At 36.8% G+C, this 23,367-nt stretch overlaps 1 protein-coding gene across 2 annotated transcripts in view; it reads left to right on the top strand.

The window, feature by feature from the left end:
* The window catches only part of LOC127440105 (retinoic acid receptor RXR-alpha-B), a 103,874-nt gene extending 90,392 nt beyond the window's left edge, over positions 1-13,482 (top strand). For both annotated transcript variants that reach the window (XM_051696503.1, XM_051696502.1), the window contains 5 exons: positions 2,456-2,585; positions 3,121-3,253; positions 5,834-5,925; positions 7,215-7,320; positions 10,406-13,482. In XM_051696503.1, the coding sequence (XP_051552463.1) occupies positions 2,456-2,585; positions 3,121-3,253; positions 5,834-5,925; positions 7,215-7,320; positions 10,406-10,553 (609 nt within the window). In that variant the 3' untranslated portion in view covers positions 10,554-13,482. The remainder of the gene's footprint in view (positions 1-2,455; positions 2,586-3,120; positions 3,254-5,833; positions 5,926-7,214; positions 7,321-10,405) is intronic.
* The last annotated feature ends 9,885 nt before the right edge of the window (positions 13,483-23,367 follow it).

The following is a 23,367-nucleotide window of genomic DNA, read 5'->3' as shown; positions in this document are numbered from 1 at the left end:
TTGGTTAAATCATCATTTTTACAGTCGTTTTAGGGTTACAGCGTTATATTGGTAACAAAGTTTGGCTATAACTTTACATAGAAAAGGTTAGTAAGCGATTTGATCACTAAAATAATGTTAACATGCATATTATTTATATCTTATGGCTATACTTTATGCCAACATTATGCCATAAATGCTGTCAATTGAGCTTGACTTGTATTGAACCCATAATATGCCTTACAGTATCACCTTTGTCTCAGATGCTTCTAAAATTTATTAGAAGATATTCAAATAGAAACAAAAGTGACAGTAAGAGTATAGACCCTGTTGATGAATGTGAATAGTCCAGATAATTTGGTCTTTAGTATAAAGTTTATATAAATATATTTGGCTTTTGATTTCAGACTTTGGTATCATGCTAAATCCGAGCACAGTTTGTGAGTTTCAGAAGAGACCTCAAACACTAGAGGAAATTATCAAAAAAAAAAAAAAATAAAAAAAATAAAAAGGCAGGACACTTCAGGAAAAATCTCCACTTGTTCTCCAGTTACATTTACTCCTAGGGAAGACACTTAAGGTGCATTCAAGGGATACAGTGCATCCGGAAAGTATTCACAGCGCTTCACTTTTTCCACATTTTGTTATGTTACAGCCTTACTCCAAAATGGATTAAATTCATTATTTTCCTCAAAATTCTACAAACAATACCCCATAATGACAACGTGAAAGAAGTTTGTTTGAAATCTTTGCAAATTTATTAAAAAGGAAAAAAAACGAAAAAGTACATAAGTATTCACAGCCTTTGCTCAATACTTTGTTGAAGCACCTTTGGAACCAATTACAGCCTCAAGTCTTTTTGAGTATGATGCTACAAGCTTGGCACACCTATTTTTGGGCAGTTTCTCCCATTCTTCTTTGCAGGACCTCTCAAGCTCCATCAGGTTGGATGGGGAGCGTCAGTGCACAGCCATTTTCAGATCTCGCCAGAGATGTTCAATCGGGTTCAAGTCTGGGCTCTGGCTGGGCCACTCAAGGACATTCACAGAGTTGTCCCGGAGCCACTCCTTTGTTATCTTGGCTGTGTGCTTAGGGTCGTTGTCCTGTTGGAAGATGAACCTTCACCCCAGTCTGAGGTCCAGAGCGCTCTGGAGCAGGTTTTCATCAAGGATGTCTCTGTAGATTGCTGCATTCATCTTTCCCTCGATCCTGACTAGTCTCCCAGTTCCTGCCGCTGAAAAACATCCCCACAGCATGATGCTGCCACCACCATGCTTCACTGTAGGGATGGTATTGGCCAGGTGATGAGCGGTGCCTGGTTTCCTCCAGACATGACGCTTGCCATTCAGGCCAAAGAGTTCAATCTTTGTTTCTCATGGTCTGAGAGTCCTTCAGGTGCCTTTTGGCAAACTCCAGGCGGGCTGTCATGTGCCTTTTACTGAGTGGCTTCCGTCTGGCCACTCTACCATACAGGCCTGATTGGTGGAGTGCTGCAGAGATGGTTGTTCTTCTGGAAGGTTCTCCTCTCTCCACAGAGAAATGCTGGAGCTCTGTCAGAGTGACCAATGGGTTCTTGGTCACCTCCCTGACTAAGGCCCTTCTCCCCCGATCGCTCAGTTTGGCCAGGCGCCCAGCTCTAGGAAGAGTCCTGGTGGTTCCAAACTTCTTCCATTTACGGATGATGGAGGCCACTGTGCTCACTGGGACCTTCAATGCTGCAGAAATCATTCTTTCCCAGATCTGTGCCTCGATACAATCCTGTCTCAGAGGTCTACAGACAATTCCTTGGACTTCATGGCTTGGTTTGTGTTCTGACATGCACTGTTAACTGTGGGACCTTAAATAGACAGGTGTATGCCTTTCCAAATCATGTCCAATCAACTGAATTTACCACAGGTGGACTCCAGTCAAGTTGTAGAAACATCTCAAGGATGATCAGTGGAAACAGGATGCACCTGAGCTCAATTTTGAGTGTCATGGCAAAGGCTGTGAATACTTATGTACATGTTTTTATTTGTAATAAATTTGGAAAGATTTCAAACAAACTTCTTTCACGTTGTCATTATGGGGTATTGTTTGTAGAATTTTGAGGAAAATAATGAATTTAATCCATTTTGGAATAAGGCTGTAACATAACAAAATGTGGAAAAAGTGAAGTGCTGTGAATACTTTCCGGATGCACTGTACATTTGATCAGTTTGTGTGCACCCTGAGAATCAAACCCATGCCCTAGGTGTTGCTTAACTTGCTATCGCAGTTAAGTTACAGAAACCCTTAAAGTAACTTGAGCCTAGAAGGTCCCACCAAGATTTGAGCTAGGATCTCCAAATTCAGAATCAGTGCTAACTTCTAATCTCATTGCTGTCTTGGAGAAACAATAGAGATATTAAAGAGATCTCATTTTATGATTTTTCTTACTATGGGTAGCCAGGAAAGTCACTGACATAGAGGTCTTCTTTCTCTCTTCTCTCTCCAGCCTAACGACCCAGTAACAAACATCTGTCAAGCAGCTGACAAGCAACTCTTTACTTTAGTGGAGTGGGCCAAGCGGATACCTTACTTTTCTGATCTCCCGCTGGATGATCAAGTCATCCTCCTGCGAGCAGGTGCGTCAGTAAATAAACACATACAGCTTTTGTTTGATTCCTGCAGATATTAACCTGACGTGACCCATATTTGGTCTGCATCTACTTCTAACTATGGAGTTACATCTGAAAAAAACAAAAAAAAAGCTTATTAAATAAGCATGTTTACATTTATGTGGCATTGCATGCTATTTCAGAAGAATTTATATGAATGTAGAGATGCGTTTGATGCAGCATTGTTCCAAAGCATCAGTGGCGATTGCTTTAACACATAAGGGTAAAATTTAATAAAAATAAATAAATAAATAAATATTGTCTTTAAACACGCTATCTGGGGTCCCTGCACCTCTGGGATGCTACGGGAGCTTCATGAGTGCTATTTGCATGAGGGAAATTATCTGATAGTTGATTGGACAGGGGCTTGCAATGTCCTTGTTAAAACACCATGAATACAATCGTAAATATTTTTATTGTATAAGAAATATCCTTAAGATCTTGCATTTTCTTTTGAGAACACATATCAAAATGCTTTTGTGTTCCTGTCCTCTGTCACTAGGATGGAATGAACTCCTGATTGCTTCTTTTTCACATCGTTCCATAGCTGTGAAAGATGGAATATTATTAGCTACAGGCCTTCATGTCCATAGAAACAGTGCACACACTGCCGGTGTGGGAGCCATCTTTGACAGGTTAGTAAATTTCCAAAGTTCCCAAGAATAAAGACTACAGAAGAACATAAAGTGAAAGTGTTTGATTGCTATGGTCGGCCAAACAGATTGTTCCACCCAAAATTTACATCATTGGTTAAGCGAATATTGCTATGTCAGGCAGGTTGAAACGCCTGTCTGTGTGTGTGTGTGTGTGTGTGTGTGTGTGTGTGTTTACAATGTCAATATAATTCTATTTCATAATATAACATATAATACCATATTGTTATTATTATCATAATGATGGTTTTGCAACATACAAATTCAGGCTAATGAGTAGACGAGTACAGAAGAGAAACTTCTTGTTCAAGAACCATATCTGAGGCAGGTGAACTATGATGACACACATGACAATTCACCTAATGTTGTTGTGTGCCATTTGCTATGTATGGTAACATATACAGCCACAAATATTTGGAATCAAGCAATGTCAAAATAATGTGAACCTGCAGAGTTGCGTTCATAATGCATGAAAAATGCGAACTGTTCCGTGTAAAATAAGGTGAATATTAAGCTGGGTTAGTAGAATGTACTTTAAAGGAATAATTTACCTAAAAATGACAATACTGTCATTTACTCACCCTTTTGTCGCTCAAAACCCATATGACTTTATAGCTTATAAGCAGAACACAAAAGGAGATGTTTTAATAAATATTCACATTTTCTATTAAATACAATAGCAGATGATAGTGACTCACATTAAATCTTAAAAAGTACCCAAAAGTATCATACATGCAAATAATTCGTCATAGTCTTCTGAAAGCATACGTTTTGGTGAGAAACAACCCGAAATGTACGTCATTTTTCAGTGAAAAATTTCTGTTGCACATTCATGAGTGCAAGAAAGAAGCTTGTTCGTTGCATTGTAGTCAGCGCACGGACAAAGCAGGTCAAGATTTTCACTGGAAAAAGTCATTCGATTTTGGGTTGTTACTCACCATAACCTATCATATGCCTTCAAAAGACTTTGAATATGTTGCATAAGTCGCTTGGACTTCTTTTATGACACTTTGGGTCCTTTTTTAAAGGGATAGTTCACCCAAAAATGAAATTTCTCTCATCATTTACTCAACCTGATGCCATACCAGTATGACTTTCTTTCTTCTGCTGAACATAAACAAAGATTTTTAAAAGAATATCTCAGCTCTGTTGGTCCTCACAATGCAAGTGAATAGTTACCAGATCTCAGAAGATCTTCTGAAGTGGTATGATAGGTGTGGGTGAGAAACAGATCAATATTAAATTAAAAGTCCTTTTTTACTGAAAATCTACGCTTTTACTTCCACATTCTGGTGTGGAAATTACTTTCACTTTTACATTTAGCCACATACTGGCTGGGGCTGGTCAAAGGTGGAGATTTCTAGAAAAATAAAAAATAAAAAAAAGGACCTAAATATTGATCTGTTTCTCTCCCACACATATCATATTGCTTCAGAACAAGTTGTGTTCATTACTTTTATGCTGCCTTTATGTGATTTTTGGACCTTCTGAGTTCTGGTCACCATTCACTTGCATTGTGAGGATGTACAGAGCTGAAATATTCTTTTAAAAATCTTTGCTTATGTTCTGCAGAAGAAAGAAAGTCATACACATCTGGGATGGCATGAGGGTAAGTAAATGATGAGAGAATTTTCTTTTTTGGGTGAACTGTCCCTTTAAGAGTCACTATCCATTGCTATTGTATTGAAAAGATAGACCATGATATTCATTAACTTCTCGTGTGTTCCACATGAGAAAGTCAGACGTGTTTGGAACAACATGAGGGTGAGTAAACTATGACAGAATTTTCATTATTGGGTGAACTATCCCTTTAAACTTGAAAAAATAACACACATCACCTTTAAAATCAATGTCCGGGTATAAAGGATGGTATAATCCTGTGATCTACTGAGAAAATTTTACATGTCCTCATAGCAGACCCCCTGGAAAGTTTTTGACAGCCAGGGCAGGACTGGCCATAGGGAGAACCGGGACTTTTCCCAGTGGGCCGGCCGCAAAACTGGGCCGAACGGGCGGCGATAAGCTGAAACACCCACCCCGCTCAACAACTTTTGGGCTGGTTTCTATGTAAAGTCCAGGGCCGATTTCTCTTCCCAGTCCGCCCGTGGTGACAGCCATAGGTCTTGCACACATGATTTTTTGAAAATAACCCCTATAATGATATTAGAATTTGCATCATGAAAACATACTCCACATCTTACTCTTGATTGATTGCATTTTTACATTAAGCCGTATGGCTTAATGGTTTTATGGTTATGTAGTGGTGTCATAATGTTTCACTGGCTGTGTGAGATATGCTGGTGTCTTCACTAATGAAATATATGGTGCCCAGTCAGTCTGCAGTAGAGATGAATGTGTCTTATAGGACATAATGGCTTTGATTTCCAAGTCAATATGAAAACTAAATATGAAGGTGGAGCGATGACTCGTTGGGCCTATTTGATGTGTTACAGAACATTTACCAACATTTGTAAGGGTATTTTGGAGGAAAGTGAATTCCCTATTAATCAGACTGACTGAGGTGACAGATAGCATAAATATTAATCACTATTTGTTTTACAGAGTGCTGACAGAGCTTGTGTCAAAGATGAGAGACATGCAGATGGACAAGACTGAACTTGGATGTCTGCGAGCTATTGTTCTGTTCAATCCAGGTACAGTAATGGATACATACACACACACAGACACACACACACACACACACACACACACACACACAGTCTGTATTTAGATGCAATCTCAGTTTGATTAAGCTACCTTGCTGTTTGTTTTGGAATATTAAAAAATATGTTGGAAGAAAACCAGAAGCAGTACATGGGATTCCAATGGCTATGAACTTGAGCTATAGAAAGCTTTATGTAATCACTATATTAAGCAGTTCATACTGTATAGTGCATACTTTTTTTAAAACAGGATGTAAAGCTGTGCAGAATCCAACAATAAACATTTCAAACAGTGGTAGTAGTATGCTACATAGTTGCCACATGAATTCAGCAAATGGTATCCACTAATCATCTCAGACATAAATATGGTTATTTTGGAGTGTAAAAATGACTTCAATTTTGGCACTCTAATCAAATAATGAGTCAAGAAAGAGATGGAAAAAAAAAAAAACCCAGTTGATATATGTGGGGAAGATTCATAGAAAAATGTGCACTTTGTTTTTAATGTCTGAACAAAGCACAATCTTTCCATTGTGGAAAGAGGATTGCTGCTCCACTTTCTGAAATAGCTTTATCTACAGGCTAAAGCATTTGATGTAAGCTAGCATTATTCCTCATCACCCACAAGAAAAGATAGTCTTGCATTGCACACCGATTTAGCATCAAATAAAGTGCCACATTTAGAATCATAACATGTCCAACGTGAATTTTTTTTTTTTTTTTTTTTTCAATTTGGCATGATCAATTACCAATGCACTCTAGGTCCTCATGGTGGCGTAGTGACTCGCCTCAATCCAGGTGGCGGAGGACGAATCTCATTTGCCTCTGCGTCTGAGACAGTCAATCCGTGCATCTTATCACGTGGCTTGTTGAGCGCATTACCGCGGAGACCTAGCGCGTGTGGAGTCTCATACTATTCACCGCGGCATCCACGTATAACTCACCACGCACCCCACCGAGAGCGAGAACCACATTATTGCGACCACGAGGAGGTTAACCCAACGTGACTATACCCAACCTAGCAACCGGGCCAATTGGTTGCTTAGGAAGCCTGACTGGAGTAACTCCAAGCGTGGTAGTCAGCGTCTTTACATGCTGAGCTACCCAGGCCCCCTTTCCAGCGTGATCATTAAATGTGGTGCCGTGCATCAGACTAGGTTTATCTTTACATACTGATTTCTATTAAGCTCATCCTTAGAGCTGAGTGTGTGAATATGACTTTGTCTACGATAGTTCACCATATATTGTTGTTTTTGTGTGTTGTTTTTTTCAACCCTTAGACTCAAAAGGACTGTCTAATCCATCTGAGGTGGAAGCACTGAGGGAAAGAGTGTATGCTTCTCTGGAGGCCTACTGTAAACAAAAATACCCTGATCAACCTGGGAGGTATACACACACTTATCTTTCATCTCAAGGGTACACTTCAGTATTTGACTGGTATAAATAAATGAATATAAATGAGCTATTACTTTCATACCAAATAAATAAGATTTATACATTTCATAAAAAAATATATATATTTTAAGTTGTATTACTGTAATTTAATTTGGTCAGACGTTACACAACTCAGTTTAATGGAATTTTGTGATGAAATTGAAATGTGTAAATGTGTGTAATATTTTCTGAGTGTTGTATAAATTAATTTAACATGTTTTAACGAAAGAGTGCTCTATACTCGAATCATGAGTTATTCGTCATTTTTATTTAAAGTACACATGAAATGGCACTCGCAACCCATATACTGGACTTCTATAATGTGACGTATTTTTGAGTGAAACAGGAAATTAATAATGTTCATCAGGAATTGATTGGACATGAATTGATTACATTTTGTTGAGAGATAACAAAGGCAACATTTTTGTCTTTGGAATAATCTGCATTGATCAATCAATCATAAGACCATGAACGTTATAAAAATAACTGTCAATTTTGATTTCATGTTGGCTTTAAAAGGTTATTAATTTTCAGTTAAAAACTCAATATTAATGCTTTAATCCCCGTACACACATGCAGCGACTTCCAGGGACAAAGCGACCTCATCTCATTCATTTTCAATGAGAGCTGTCGACTTCCGGCGACACGAGCGACAGCAACCTCTGGTGACTAGATGTGGTCGTGGCGAGCGACGTGACAAATTTGAGAAAAGTTTAACTTTATGAAAATGAGGAACGACTTTCGGAAGTGACAACCAATAGGAGGGAAGAGGGTGTCAGTGAGACAACGTCTCCTTCGAGATAATGGCATCGAGTGCATACTAGACTGAGCAGCGTTGTGATGTTTTTTTGAGCGATTTCAGTGTTCTTTGATTTGTTTGTAACAACATATATGGATATAATAAAAAATTATGCATGGGAAATAAATTGTCGGCAGTCTGAGTGAGTTTGATTCATACATTGATAGATCATTCATCTTTTATTAATGATATGATGCAATGAGCACTGCTTCAGTCATCGACATCAAGCGATAAAGTCACTGCATGTGTGTACGGGGCGTTACAACTCCACATCCTTAAAACAGCTTATAATTTTCGGTTTGACACTATGTAAGCTAGTAGGAATGTTTTGCTGTTGGTGGATTTGTAATGTATTGCAGAGCCGTACATTTTGAAATCACACATCACAGATATTGATTGACCGATATGGATTTTCGATAACCAATGCTGATATCTACTGCCCTACGAAGCCAAAACACAGTGACTATATCAACACTGAAACTGAGGAAAATGCCTTCAAAATGTATTGATTTTCCAGCCAAATATGAATAATTAAATCATCTCACTCCGTTTGCTCTGAATCTGAGCAAAGTTGAGACAAACCCATCTGTCACAGGATGGTCTAAAGTGACCCGATTATTGTCCAGTGTTGGATGTAATGCGTTACAAAGCATTGCAGAGCCTAGTAACGCGTTACGGTAATCTAATTACATTTTGCAGTAACGCAGTAATGTAACGTGTTATTTTTAAGATTAAGGAATCTGATTAAAGTTACAGACATTAATAAAATTACGTTATTTGGATTACACCTTTATTGCTAAGACAATAATATTAAGTAGAATGCATTTTAAAATGTATTATGTTCCTATGTTAGTACTTTTATGTGTGTTGCTGTGTCAGCTAATGAGCATGCGCTCTAACAAACCACCATGGCATAGAGGACACATATTGAGGCGACAGCAGATGAGTGAGCAGCGTTACTATGGTTCAGCGGCGTGTAGTTGTTTGTTCAAATTGAAAACGACAGCGAAGCGTTTCAAGTTTTCATTCGCTCACAATCAATCTCAGCGAGCACTCCTCAAATCTGTGCGCTCTACCCCATCCTTGCACGCTTCCCTCGTGTGTCTCTCTGCAGCTGTCGCATGAGGATTGGCTTCGAGCGTATATGGAAAACAGCGCTCATTCCCATCTGACAGAGGGATATATTGCTCACAAGGTGGAAACATTTTCCGAATGGCGTCTTGAAAAAGATGTCGCTAAGCAAATGGCCCTTTTATGTTCTTTATGTACTGTACACAATAAAATACAAACACAATGCAATAGCGTTACAGATGCGCAAGTGGTAGTGGAGTACAAGCAGGAAGGTAGAAATAATCCACTCGCTGTAAAGTTGTGTAAACTCACACATGCTGCACATGTACACACACAAACAGACATATTGTACATGCACACAGACACATGCATGATGCAACACACAAGCAAACCTATATATGCACACCGGAAAGAAACAAGCATTCAAAAACACAATGGTTTTACTATCAAAGCTGTTTGCAAATGTGTTTTCAGAAATGTTTTCAGTTCATTAGTATTCTTTTTCTGTCTTTCACCCCAACACAAACTCAGGTAAACAAGCATACTGTACACATACATGCCACACACACCTAAGAAGGTTGTAGATAGCAGACACACACACACACACACACACACACACACACGCCTGAAGATACTGCTTCAGCATATTTGAGATAATAAAGTTAAGTTGCATTTTTAGAAATGCATTGGATCTCTTTAGCCAAGTTGCTGTCTTTGTCATGTTGCTGGAATTTTGTTGTTGTTTCAGTCAACATTAAAGTACTAAAAGAGCTATTAGTGTCACGTTTGTATTTTTCGCAGGTTTGATTGGTTTTAGAAAGTAACTTCAAAGTAAAGTAATTAGTCATCTGATTTCTTTTCCCATGAAGTAATCAGTAAAATAATCAGATTACAATTTAAGTGAAGTAATCAGTAGTGGATTACTTTTTGAAAGTAATTTACCCAACATTGTTACTTTCATAAATCATTTTTGACAGAAAGTGTAGTTACTGAGTTTTGTCTTTGCATGACCATATACAGTGTATATACTGTATATTGGTCTATATATCACCCTGGCTAGTTTATTAGTCTATTATGACTCTCAGACAATAATAATCTAAACTTTAAACACAAAGCTCTTCCAAACAGTGCTAATCTTAACTTTTGCGTATATTGTTTTATGAACAGATTTGCCAAGCTGTTATTGCGTCTGCCCGCTTTGCGCTCCATTGGCCTGAAGTGTCTTGAACATCTCTTCTTTTTCAAGTTAATCGGGGACACGCCCATTGACACTTTCCTAATGGAAATGCTTGAAGCGCCACACCAAATGACTTAAGGGAATGGATTCTGGTCATCTCTGCCCGTCTAACAGCATTTCACTAAATGCCTCTGTAAAGCAATGGAAGAGGGTCCTGTTTTCTGTACAGAACACTACAAGAGGCCAGCACAGGACACATCTCAATAGAGACTGCTTTGTCCAGACTGATAAACATCTCACACTGCTGTCCAAGAGAGGATTGAACTGCAAGTAATTCTACCCTGGCGTTTAATCAGAAGCATTGCGTAATCAGCAAAATGCTGTGCAACCTTTCATTACGGAATGCCATACAAACAGGATGGAATTTTTTTTCCTGGTTTGAGAGATCTCACCAAGTTCTATGGAAATTTCTGCTGAAAATAACTCAAAGATCTAATTGTGTCTCATTTATTCTGCCTCACAGAGGTCTAAATCTGCATTGCATTGAGTTCAACCCATATACAGCCAAACCACCTCATCTCTAAAATCATTGCTGTGAATTTTCAATTTTCATGTGAGGATACAAATTCCTTAATACCTCAGCTGCACTTCTTCATACAACTGTCCTTAACAGTTATATCACTGTCCATGTGTATCTGCCATTGGAACCTCTTGCTTAAGACTATAGCGATCAGTGTTAACAGTGTGCATTTTTTAGTCACGGACTTGATTTCAGTATCCAGAGTTTGTTGATGTAAAAAGATCCAGCAACATAATAACATTGTTTTCCAGGCACTTACTTTTTTTTTTTTTTTGACATATATCAGTTTACTATAAGTATGTATTCGTGAGAAAGAAGCAGCTGTTTGGTTTCAGTTTGAAGTCCTTTTCTTTTCGGAAGAGATATATGAATCACAGAATGCTCTAAAAACAATGAAAAGCAGGTGTGCTCCTGGCCGAACTCACATTGGATGAAAATACGATTCATTATAAGAATTCTGTAAAAAAAAAAAAAAAAAATGTTGAAGATTTGCATAATGTTTTGCCTCTATAATTCAGCATAAATATGTATTAAGTATTTCCAAAGATTTTCAATAATGTTTATAAATCATCTGATAATTCCCAGCAATTGGGTGTTACTGATTTGAAAATATGCAACTAGTTAAAGGAATCCAGATGATAGTCTGGCCTCAGGGAATCACAAGGTTTGAGAAGTGCTATGTCTGCCCCCTATTGGAAGAGTTGTGACATTGCAGCTGTGCTAATTTGCTATATGACTTAGAGACGTCTACATAGACATTTCTACAGTTTTAAGTGTTGGGAATTCATAATTACATTGGTTATTTTTCAATGTTTGCAAAACATTCTTAAGCCTCAGGTTTATGCAAATGAAAATATGCATTTTTATTGTATTTTTTGCTTAAAGTTTGCAGTGTCTCTCATCTGTGTCATAACAAGGAAATAACATCAAATGGTGAGACAGATTTCACAATGCCACTGCTCAAACCTCAATTGCAGATTGAGCCAATCTGAACCAGTGTTTTCATGATGAAAGTGATGACAGTTACTTTTATTAGAATTAATTATTATTGCAGTTTGGAAAGTATCTAACCTGTTTAGTGGACATTAAAAGGAAAAGTTTGCCAAAAACCCTCATGTTATTCCAAACCCCTATGACTTTCTTTCTTCCGGGGAGCATATAAAGAGACTTTCTGAAGAATGTACTGGTTGTTTTGTTTTACATGCAATTACAATTAATAGAAACTGAAGCTTTTAAAAAAAATTATGGAAAAGTTGCAAAAGCACTATAAAAAGTGTAATAAATAGATTTATTCTACTTGTGCACTATATTCGGAGTTTTCTGAAGTCATATGAGGAACAAACCAAACTTTAAGTCGGAGGAAAGTCATAGTGTTTGGTACGACATGAAAGTGAGTAAATGAGGAATTAATTTTCACATTTTGCTAAAGTATCCCTTTTAGGAATTTTTACTACATTTACATTTACATTTATTCATTTGGCAGACGCTTTTATCCAAAGCGACTTACAAAGAGGAAAACATGAGCGAATCATCTTAAGGAGACAGTGGTACGAAAAGTGCCATATTACAAAGTTTCACTAGCATCAGAATAGTATTCAAAACAGATTAAAGTGCAACAAGAATTATTACTGATATATACTGATTTATTTAGACTAAACATTCTGGCAATAGTCTATACTTTATGTGTTGGGCCTCACAACATAATGACAAAAGAGCATTTAGTACAAAATGCGTACAAGCAGCATGTACTATTTATATGATTGTTAAACAGGACCTAACCTTATCAGTGGTCATATGTTCTTATGATTTGACCAGGGAGAAATTCAGGGAAGATCAGTGGACTTGGTCTATCCTCTTTAAAATTTTATATGTGGGTTTTGCATTACTCCAACACCAGCATGTTTAGAATGTGCAAAAAAATAAATAAATAAAAAATAAAAAAATCCCTTGCTGAGGGAAACAAGAAACAAAAACAGACACAGTGTAATGCAGTCTTAGGTTTGGAGGAGCATCGTGTGGAATAGTCAAACAGGGTTTAGACCATCAGGAGCCAGGCACATCTTTTTTGGATATTGCCACAATCATGATGTGCTGCTGTCAGACATCATTTTCGCTAAATCCTTTACCAGTCTGCAATATTTTCCTGTGAGACACCAGTTCATCACGGGAATATATCAGCAAAACATCAAAGAGATCCATTTTAAGAGAATTATCTATTTTTGTACAAAGTGTAATTATCGCTATATCACTATTTAGTTAGTTTTGAAATTCTATGTTGTTGAAATTCATTGTTGGTGTAAATTTTAATTTTTAAGTGGTGCCATGCCCTCAAACCTGGAGTGAGGGAAGGTTTACATACAAATTCTTCTCCGTTCCTCTGCTATTACCTGAGAGCTAAGGATGGCTCTTTTTTCCCCCAAAAAAGACTGAGGGTGGATGTATTGTCCTATTGCAAAATGTATTTTGTTCAAAGTACTATTAAATTTCAGACTCTAAAAATGACTGAGATGTTTTCTTTAGAAATCATGAGAACAATCCATAAATGAACATAAAAAGTGTTCAAATTAAATGTGCTTTATAGTTTCTCACAAAGCACAGCAAATCTTGTTAAAGGTAAATTCCACAGGGTCTAAGGAGCAGAAAATGAATAAATTACAAAGGAAAAAAACATTTTTAGTTTTATGAATTTTATGGAGATTTGCCTAATTCTCCAATCCATCAAAGTCAAACCTTGAAACTGAAGACAAATTTCTACCTTTATATCAAATCTGAAATATTGGAAAATAATGTTTAGAAACAGTTAAAGGTTTCTAGAAACATTGCTAGTTTGCTTAAACAATGAATAATTGCAAAACTCTTATAAACAAAAGTTTAAAACATTTTCTTGCTGAAAAAAATAAATAAAATAAAAATAATAAATCTTACAGTAATTCATTTTTGGTATGTCTACCATAAGTACATCCATCCTCACCCAAAACAAGAAAACACAAGATTTGCTCTTCAGTAATAAAGTAAACTGAAAAGATTACAGTAGGTCTATCCAGTAAAAGTACATTAAGTAGAGAAAGGCTCAGATATGTGAGACTGTAACTGTTCTGAGAAGATAGGACCTGCCCATCTCTCAGATAACCAGAGCCTTCACTATGTGCTATCTAAAGTGTGGTAAAAGAAACACTGTTGGCATCTGAAGTCTTCCACAAAAGTTTTTGAAGTAATGCTTTGAAACTTAGCAATCATTCCTCCACAGTTTGATGGTCTTGTCATTCTCTAGGGATGCAGAGGCAATGATGTTCTCTGTAGGGTGACAAGCTGTCGAGATCACTACATCTAATGGTATAAAATATACACACACACACACACACACACACACACACACACACACACACACACAGGTGCATCTCAATAAATTAAAATGTCGTGGAAAAGTTCATTTATTTCAGTAATTCAACTCAAATTGTGAAACTCGTGTATTAAATAAATTCAGTGCACACAGACTGAAGTAGTTTAAGTCTTTGGTTCTTTTAATTGTGATGATTTTGGCTCACATTTAACAAAAACCCACCAATTCACTATCTCAAAATTAGAATATGGTGACATGCCAATCAGCTAATCAACTCAAAACACCTGCAAAGGTTCCCTGAGCCTTCAAAATGGTCTCTCAGTTTGGTTCAGTAGGCTACACAATCATGGGGAAGACTGCTGATTTGACAGTTGTCCAGAAGACAATCATTGACACCCTTCACAAGGAGGGTAAGCCACAAACATTCATTGCCAAAGAAGCTGGCTTTTCACAGAGTGCTGTATCCAAGCATGTTAACAGAAAGTTGAGTGGAAGGAAAAAGTGTGGAAGAAAAAGATGCACAACCAACCGAGAGAACCGCAGCCTTATGAGGATTGTCAAGCAAAATCGATTCAAGAATTTGGGTGAACTTCACAAGGAATGGACTGAGGCTGGGGTCAAGGCATCAAGAGCCACCACACACAGACATGTCAAGGAATTTGGCTACAGTTGTCGTATTCCTCTTGTTAAGCCACTCCTGAACCACAGACAACGTCAGAGGCGTCTTACCTGGGCTAAGGAGAAGAAGAACTGGACTGTTGCCCAGTGGTCCAAAGTCCTCTTTTCAGATGAGAGCAAGTTTTGTATTTCATTTGGAAACCAAGGTCCTAGAGTCTGGAGGAAGGGTGGAGAAGCTCATAGCCCAAGTTGCTTGAAGTCCAGTGTTACGTTTCCACAGTCTGTGATGATTTAGGGTGCAATGTCATCTGCTGGTGTTGGTCCATTGTGTTTTTTGAAAACCACAGTCACTGCACCCGTTTACCAAGAAATTTTGGAGCAATTCATGTTTCCTTCTGCTGACCAGCTTTTTAAAGATGCTGATTTCATTTTCCAGCAGGATTTGGCACCTGCCCACACTGCCAAAAACACCAAAAGTTGGTTAAATGACCATGGTGTTGGTGTGATTGACTGGCCAGCAAACTCACCAGACCTGAACCCCATAGAGAATCTATGGGGTATTGTCAAGAGGAAAATGAGAAACAAGAGACCAAAAAATGCAGATGAGCTGAAGGCCACTGTCAAAGAAACCTGGGCTTCCATACCACCTCAGCAGTGCCACAAACTGATCACCTCCATGCCACACCAAATTGAGGCAGTAATTAAAGCAAAAGGAGCCCCTACCAAGTATTGAGTACATATACAGTAAATGAACATACTTTCCAGAAGACCAACAATTCACTAAAAATGTTTTTTTTTATTGGTCTTATGATGTATTCTAATTTTTTGAGATAGTGAATTGGTGGGTTTTTGTTAAATGTGAGCCAAAATCACCACAATTAAAAGAACCAAAGACTTAAACTACTTCAGTCTGTGTGCATTGAATTTATTTAATACACAAGTTTCACAATTTGAGTTGAATTACTGAAATAAATGAACTTTTCCATGACATTCTAATTTATTGAGATGCACCTGTATGTGTATATATATTTTACAATGGTTTATTATGTTAACCAAATTAAAGTAAAAGACTGCAGATTGTTTAGGTCTGGGAGGTGTTTCTAATGTCAAATTGTACCTGTTTGGCCGTGTAACTTCTGCACAATTTCTTTGATCTGCAAGTTCCAGATATACAGTACTGTGCCAAAGTTTTAGGCACATAAGATGTTTCACAAAAGCATTTGTCTTAAGATTATTATTTATATCTTCAGCTTTAGTATGTCAATAGGAAATATAAATGTGAAACTCCCAAACATTACTTTTGCAAATAGAAAAGATTAGAACAGAAGAACAGGGAGCCCTGCAAGAGATGGCATTGCCCCCACAAAGCAATGGAGACAGCCTAAATATATAGAAGAACTGTGGTGAATTCTCCAAGAAGCTTGGAACATATCTGCTAACAACCAAGAAAAACTGTGTCCAGGTGTACCTAGGAGAATTGGTGCTGTTTTAAAGGCAAAGGTGGTCACACCGAATATTGATTTAGCTTTTTTATGTTTACTGGACTTCGTATGACATTAAGTGATAAATGAAAACTATTTATGTCATTATTTTTGAAGACATCCTCACTATGCAAGATTTTTCACAAGTGCCTAAAACTTTAGCATAGTACTGTACACCATGCTATCTTCAGAGCCTGAGACAATCCACTGAATGAGAGCAAAACAGATTCAAGTTACACAAAAACAAGGAACTTGTAGAAAAACAGAAACTGGTATTAAATGCAGGTGAAGTCGTTACATAGAATGTACCTTTCCAACAGTCACAGAAAAAGTGGCAAAACATGCAATACTTCTCATACTTAAGTCCAGTATATGTTTTAAGACACTGATAAATAAATGCAATATATCAGTAAAAAAAAATTACATTTTATAATTCATTCAGAAGAAAATTCCATGGCAAAATGTTGACCATAAGCAACTGACATTACTGACCTTTGCTGTAGTCCCAAAGCTCTAAAGGTACTGTGAGAGAACAATAATTGTTTAATTATTGATAACACTTTTGACAGTTTTATTGCTATGTTGTTTGAAAAACTGAGTATTGAATGGAAAAATATAATAATCTACTAAGGATTCACTTACTTGTCCAGTGCTGCAGCTAGAATGTATTTGCCATTTGGAGAAAAATTTCACAAATGAGACAGGAGGGTTGTCATCTTCTGAAAATGAAGCACTGATCAGTGTTTCATTAATATACACTCCTTACATTAAGAGAGGCATTACATTTATCCAAATTATGTACATCCTATGCACATGCATTCATCCAAACACACACCATCTGACCTTCTGGTACCACAATATTCTAAATTTGTGGCTAAAAAAAAAAAAAAAAAAAAAACTATGTAGTCTTTATCACATTGGCTTATATATACACATACACACACAGGTGCTGGTCATATAATTAGAATATCATCAAAAAGTTTATTTATTTCACCAATTCCATTCAAAAAGTGAAACTTGTATATTATATTCATTCATTACACAGACTGATACATTTCAGATGTTTATTTCTTTTAATTTTGATGATTATAACTGACAACTAAGGAAAATCCCAAATTCAGTATCTCAGAAAATTAGAATATTACTTAAGACCAATACAAAGAAAGGATTTTTAGAAATCTTGGCCAACTGAATAGTATGAACATGAAAAGTATGAGCATGTACAGCACTCAATACTTAGTTGGGGCTCCTTTTGCCTGAATTACTGCAGCAATGCGGCGTGGCATGGAGTCGATCAGTCTGTGGCACTGCTCAGGTGTTATGAGAGCCCAGGTTGCTCTGATAGTGGCCTTCAGCTCTTCTGCATTGTTGGGTCTGGCATATCGCATCTTCCTCTTCACAATACCCCATAGATTTTCTGGTTGCTTTGGCACTGTGTGCAGGTGCCAAGTCCTGTTGGAAGATGAAATCTGCATCTCCATAAAGTTGGTCAGCAGCAGGAAGCATGAAGTGCTCTAAAACTTCCTGGTATAGGGCTGCGTTTACCTTGGACCTCAGAAAACACAGTGGACCAACACCAGCAGATGACATGGCACCCCAAACCATCACTGACTGTGGAAACTTTACACTGGACCTCAAGCAACATGGTTTGTGTGCCTCTCCTCTCTTCCTCCAGACATAACTTTGGACCACTCCGCAGCAGTCCAGTCCTTTTTGTCTTTAGCCCAGGCGAGACGCTTCAGACGCTGTCTGTTGTTCAAGAGTGGCTTGACGCAAGGAATGCGACAGCTGAAACCCATGTCTTGCACACGTCTGTGCGTAGTGGTTCTTGAAGCACTGACTCCAGCTGCAGTCCACTCTTTGTGAATCTCCCCCACATTTTTGAATGGGTTTTGTTTCACAATCCTCTCCAGGGTGCAGTTATCCCTATTGCTTGTACACTTTTTTCTACCACATCTTTTCCTTCCCTTCGCCTCTCTATTAATGTGCTTGGACACAGAGCTCTGTGAACAGCCAGCCTCTTTTGCAATGACCTTTTGTGTCTTGCCCTCCTTGTGCAACGTGTCAATGGTCATCTTTTGGACAACTGTCAAGTCAGCAGTCTTCCCCATGATTGTGTAGCGTACAGAACTAGACTGAGAGACCATTTAAAGGCCTTTGCAGGTGTTTTGAGTTAATTAGCTGATTAGAGTGTGGCACAAGGTGTCTTCAATATTGAACCTTTTCACAATATTCTAATTTTCTGAGATACTGAATTTGGGATTTTCCTTAGTTGTCAGTTATAATCATCAAAATTAAAAGAAATAAACATTTGAAATATATCAGTCTGTGTGTAATGAATGAATATAATATACAAGTTTCACTTTTTGAATGGAATTAGTGAAATAAATCAACTTTTTGATGATATTCTAATTATATGACCAGCACCTGTATATATATATATATATATATATATATATATATATATATATATATATATATATATATAAAAGAAAGATCTGGTGCCATGTTTGTGAGCTTCAACAGTATAGAAGTACAGAAGAGTCACATACCAATAAGAGTTTTGAGACATTGTCCTGATGCAGTGTCCCACAGTTGATTGAAAACTATAGGGCAACATCAATAATGGATAAATAATGTCTTCACTTCGGTCTTAAAGAACCATAAGTAATGATGATGACATATCAGTTGTGCTACAAGTGTAAAACTGTGCATAAAATGTCCCTACTATCTCACAGATGTAACTGAAATATGTGTCCTGACAAATCACACCTGTCCCTGTGACAGCCCTATGCTCTTTGTCGATTATTTCCCTTTATATTTTAATTGCAATTAATAGAGTTAATTACATTAAAATACTTTTTAGGTGGGAAACTGCATGCCATTTTTTTAAGTAGGCTACAAATCCAAAACAAACCAAAAACTGTTTCTGAATTACTTTTTAGCTGTTATATCAGTTAATGAAGACAATGCCTAAACTGTCAACTTCTCATTGGCCCTCTTAGCAGCATGAAAAACAAAACTGCTATTCAGATTATGAATCAATTATACACAGAAGCAAGCAACGGATTTGTGATTGGTTACAATGCTCAACTGCTGCAAAAACAAACGTTAAAGGTATAGTTCACCCAAAAATTTAAATTCTCTCATCATTTACTCACCCTCATGCCATTCCAGATGTGTATGACTTTCTTTCTTCTGCTGAACACAAATGAAGATTTTTAGAAGAATATTTCATCTCTGTAGGTCCATACAATACAAGTGAATCGTGGCCAGAACTTTGGAACTCAAAAAAGCACATAAAGGGTTCATAAAAGTAATCCATACAACTCCAGTGGTTTAATCCAGGTCTTCTGCAGCAATAATGATAGGTTTGGGTGAGAAACAGATCAATATTTAAGTCCTTTTTTAATATAAATCTCCACCTTTGACCAGCCCAGAGGTCGATATGCATGAAGAATGTGAATCGACAAAAACAAAAGAACAAAAATATGGAAGTGAAAGTGGAGACTTGTAGTAAAAAAGGACTTAAATATTTATCTGTTTCTCACCCACACCATAAGAAAATAAATCGTATGGATTTATTTTACATTGTCTTTATAAGCTTTTTGGAGCTTCAAAGTTCTGGCCACCTTTCACTTAGATTGTGAGGACATACAGAGCTAAAAATCTTCTAAAATACTTCTGTGTTCTGCAGAAGAAAGACATACACATCTGGAATGGCATGAGGGTGAGTAAATGATGAGAGAATTTTCATTTTTGGGTAAACTAGGAAATTACATTGTAAATTTTGACAACATGAGTAGACATGGACTGCAATAATTGACACTTTTTATGATTCGTTTATAGTGGGAGCTGTAATTGTAATCTTGATTATTTATTAAATTAATTGTGCTCTGCCTTTTACATGTTTGTGTTTTTTGGCAAGCATTTGGTAGTGAGGGTTTTGGAGAGACAGCATGTGGCTGAAAGGATGAGGGCTGCCTAATTCAGTGGCTAAGTCTAGTGGAAGATAGCAAAACTGCTGAAATCAGAAACAGCACCTTTAATAAAAGTGCTCAACATGCAAAAACTTACCATAAACCAAACCATCATAGCTACTGGATACTATCAGAGAGCCATCTCTATTGAAGTGAGCCTGCAAACATTAGATGAAACTAACATGAACAATATCTGTATTCAAACAATAAAATAAAAATTAAATAAAAAAATTAAACTAAGGAGTTGATGTTTACTGCTGAGACAGGGTCAGAGTGGGCTGGCAGGGTCTAAAGACACTTCCTAGTTTTAACATCCCAAATTCGGACGCTCTCATCAAACTGTCAACATGAACCAGTTCACACCTCACAATCACTAAGTGACATATCATATCATTCTCATATTAGTGCTCAACAATAATGATAGCTTGCTGGCCTGGGGCCAGTGTGTGAGTGTTTCAGGCCAGCTGATGGAACTGTTACTTGCCGTATAGTGCCGGGGCTGCAGTGGGGTCATGAAATGCAATTTTTTTTTTTGTATTATTTTATTATCTTCCCTGAGGTCTACTGATAATGTCAGTTATGTTTTTTTTTTTTTTTTTTTTTTTTTTGCCCGAAACTGTCATAGTTTAGTAATAAATGCTAATTTTCCACAATGTCTCTGGCCCTCTATCTAAACGCTCGGTTTTGGCCACAGCGTCTCCATTAAACTGTCAATGTAAACACCCACTGTTCTGATTGGCTAACATCGTGCAGCCCCTCAAATTCAGCCATATTTGAAACTCAAACAGAAGAGAATAAACAAGCTCTCCACAACATTATAAAACAAAATGTTAGAGTTTACACACAATGCACATCAAACATGTTGCATCCGAATACATTAAAGAGCCCATATTATGCTCATTTACAGGTTCATAATTTTCTTTGGGGGGTCTACTAGAATAGGTTTACATGATTTAATGTTCAAAAAACATTATTTTTTCTCATAGAGTATATTGCTGCAGCACCTCTTTTCACTCTCTGGCTGAAACGCTCTGTTGTAGCTCCTGTCTCTTTAAAGCCCCCCTTTCCGAAAAGTCAAGTGTGTCCAAACCTAGACCAAGACAATAAGACCTTCACAAGCGTTTAAATGTTGCTGCATCAAGAGACTGAAGTTTGACATTGAAACTGAACTTGAAATTAGGCAACAACTTAATGACCTAATCAGAATCAACTAAAACGTACAAGTTTATGTCCTGCGAGAAACTTCTCAAATTTTCCATCATAAGCACCCCATATTTTGATGAACTTGTCAGCCGATAAAAAAGACATTGTGGCATTTTTAACCCTTGTGCGTCAATTTAAAAAAGTTACTCAGAGGTTCTTAGAGGACAAAAATATCCGCGTCAAAAAACTGCCATAAAAATATTATATATTAATATTATTTTTCACTTTCAATGAGTTCATTTTTTTAACCAACATCAGTCCTGATCATAACTACCAAATATTCATTCATTTTCAGGATTTTAACACTTTAAATACTAGTTTGTTTACATAATGCCACTGTTGTTTTTTACACAAACACACACACACACACACACACACACATTTCTCATTACACACATACAAAACACACTCTGACATCCATACAAACACACCCACACAATTTTAGCTGCATCATTTATTCAATTGGCCTGCAGTGCTCTATAATACAGCAAACATGAAAATAGAGAAAAAAAAAAAGAAAAAAAAGAAAAAGCATGTATAGGCTAAACATGAGAAAAATGGTGCCATCTGGTGGAAATATTAAAATTACATTTTGAAGCCAGGGCTCCGGAATGAAAGCATAATATCATAGAATTCAAGATTTTATACTTTAATGGCACTGGGATCAAATATTGCAGTTTTAATGGGTTTCAATGGGGACATTTATGTCCTTAAGGTCCTGAGTGTATCTATTAATGTACACAGTGTATTATAGATGTATTATAGGAACTGAGGTTGAAATATCAAAATTCCCCAGAAAATACACACCTTTGGCCAATTTTATGCCGTTGGCATTAACACAGCCAAAATGATAAAAAAAAAAAAAATTAAAAATAAATAAATAAATAAATAAATAAAAAGACAAAAATGTCCTTAAGGTCACACAAGGGTTAAGCAGTTTTTTTTGTTTGTTTTTTGTAGGCTACAATATTTTAGCACAACACAGCCACACAAATCCATCTTACATAAACTGGCCAGCTTTTGTGTGGCCTGCGAGAGTACTTTGGCTTGATCGGAACAGACTGTAGAGAAAGAGAAGATACCTGATTATTACATAAACAGATGGAAAACTCAATCACTCTGGTTTCCCTAAATAAATTACATGAGCAAAATAATCTTAGGATTTTGCCAGTAACAGTGCAACAATCTGCACAGTAATAAAGGGAAATGTGTTCATTTCGCATCATATAGAAATGATCTGGGATTTTATTTTTAATTGAAAATAAACGTGTTTAACATGTTCAAAGCAAAAAAATAAAAATAAATAAATAAATGTAAGTAAGAGGGGAAAAAAACAATATTGAGGGGTAAAAAAAAACATGAATCTGCCAAGTTATACAAATAAAACAATATACAGCAATTTTTATGCTGTTTTTACACCAAATTACTGTCAGATAGTTTTACTTTTTTCCATACCATAAATAAGCATATCAACCTTTCTATTATAATTCATTTCTTAATTATTCACGAGATATTTTTTTTATCCATAAGATGAACTGGTAGTTTTATGTATTTCTCACAGAATATTACTATGGAATAGGACAGTTTCGTATTTTTTGTCTGTGTAATATTATTATTACATTTACATTAGATTTATTATTATTATTATTATTATTATGCTTGTACATAGTGGGGGATACGAAACAGATATTCACATTTTGCATACAAATATTTGTTTGAATGTCAAAAAATGAGCAATTTACAAATGTTC

This window comes from Myxocyprinus asiaticus, chromosome 4 (assembly GCF_019703515.2).
Source record: "Myxocyprinus asiaticus isolate MX2 ecotype Aquarium Trade chromosome 4, UBuf_Myxa_2, whole genome shotgun sequence".
NCBI classification, from domain to species: Eukaryota; Metazoa; Chordata; class Actinopteri; order Cypriniformes; family Catostomidae; genus Myxocyprinus; species Myxocyprinus asiaticus.
Note: the sequence above shows the minus strand (reverse complement) of the source record. Positions and strands in the feature narration are given on the sequence as shown.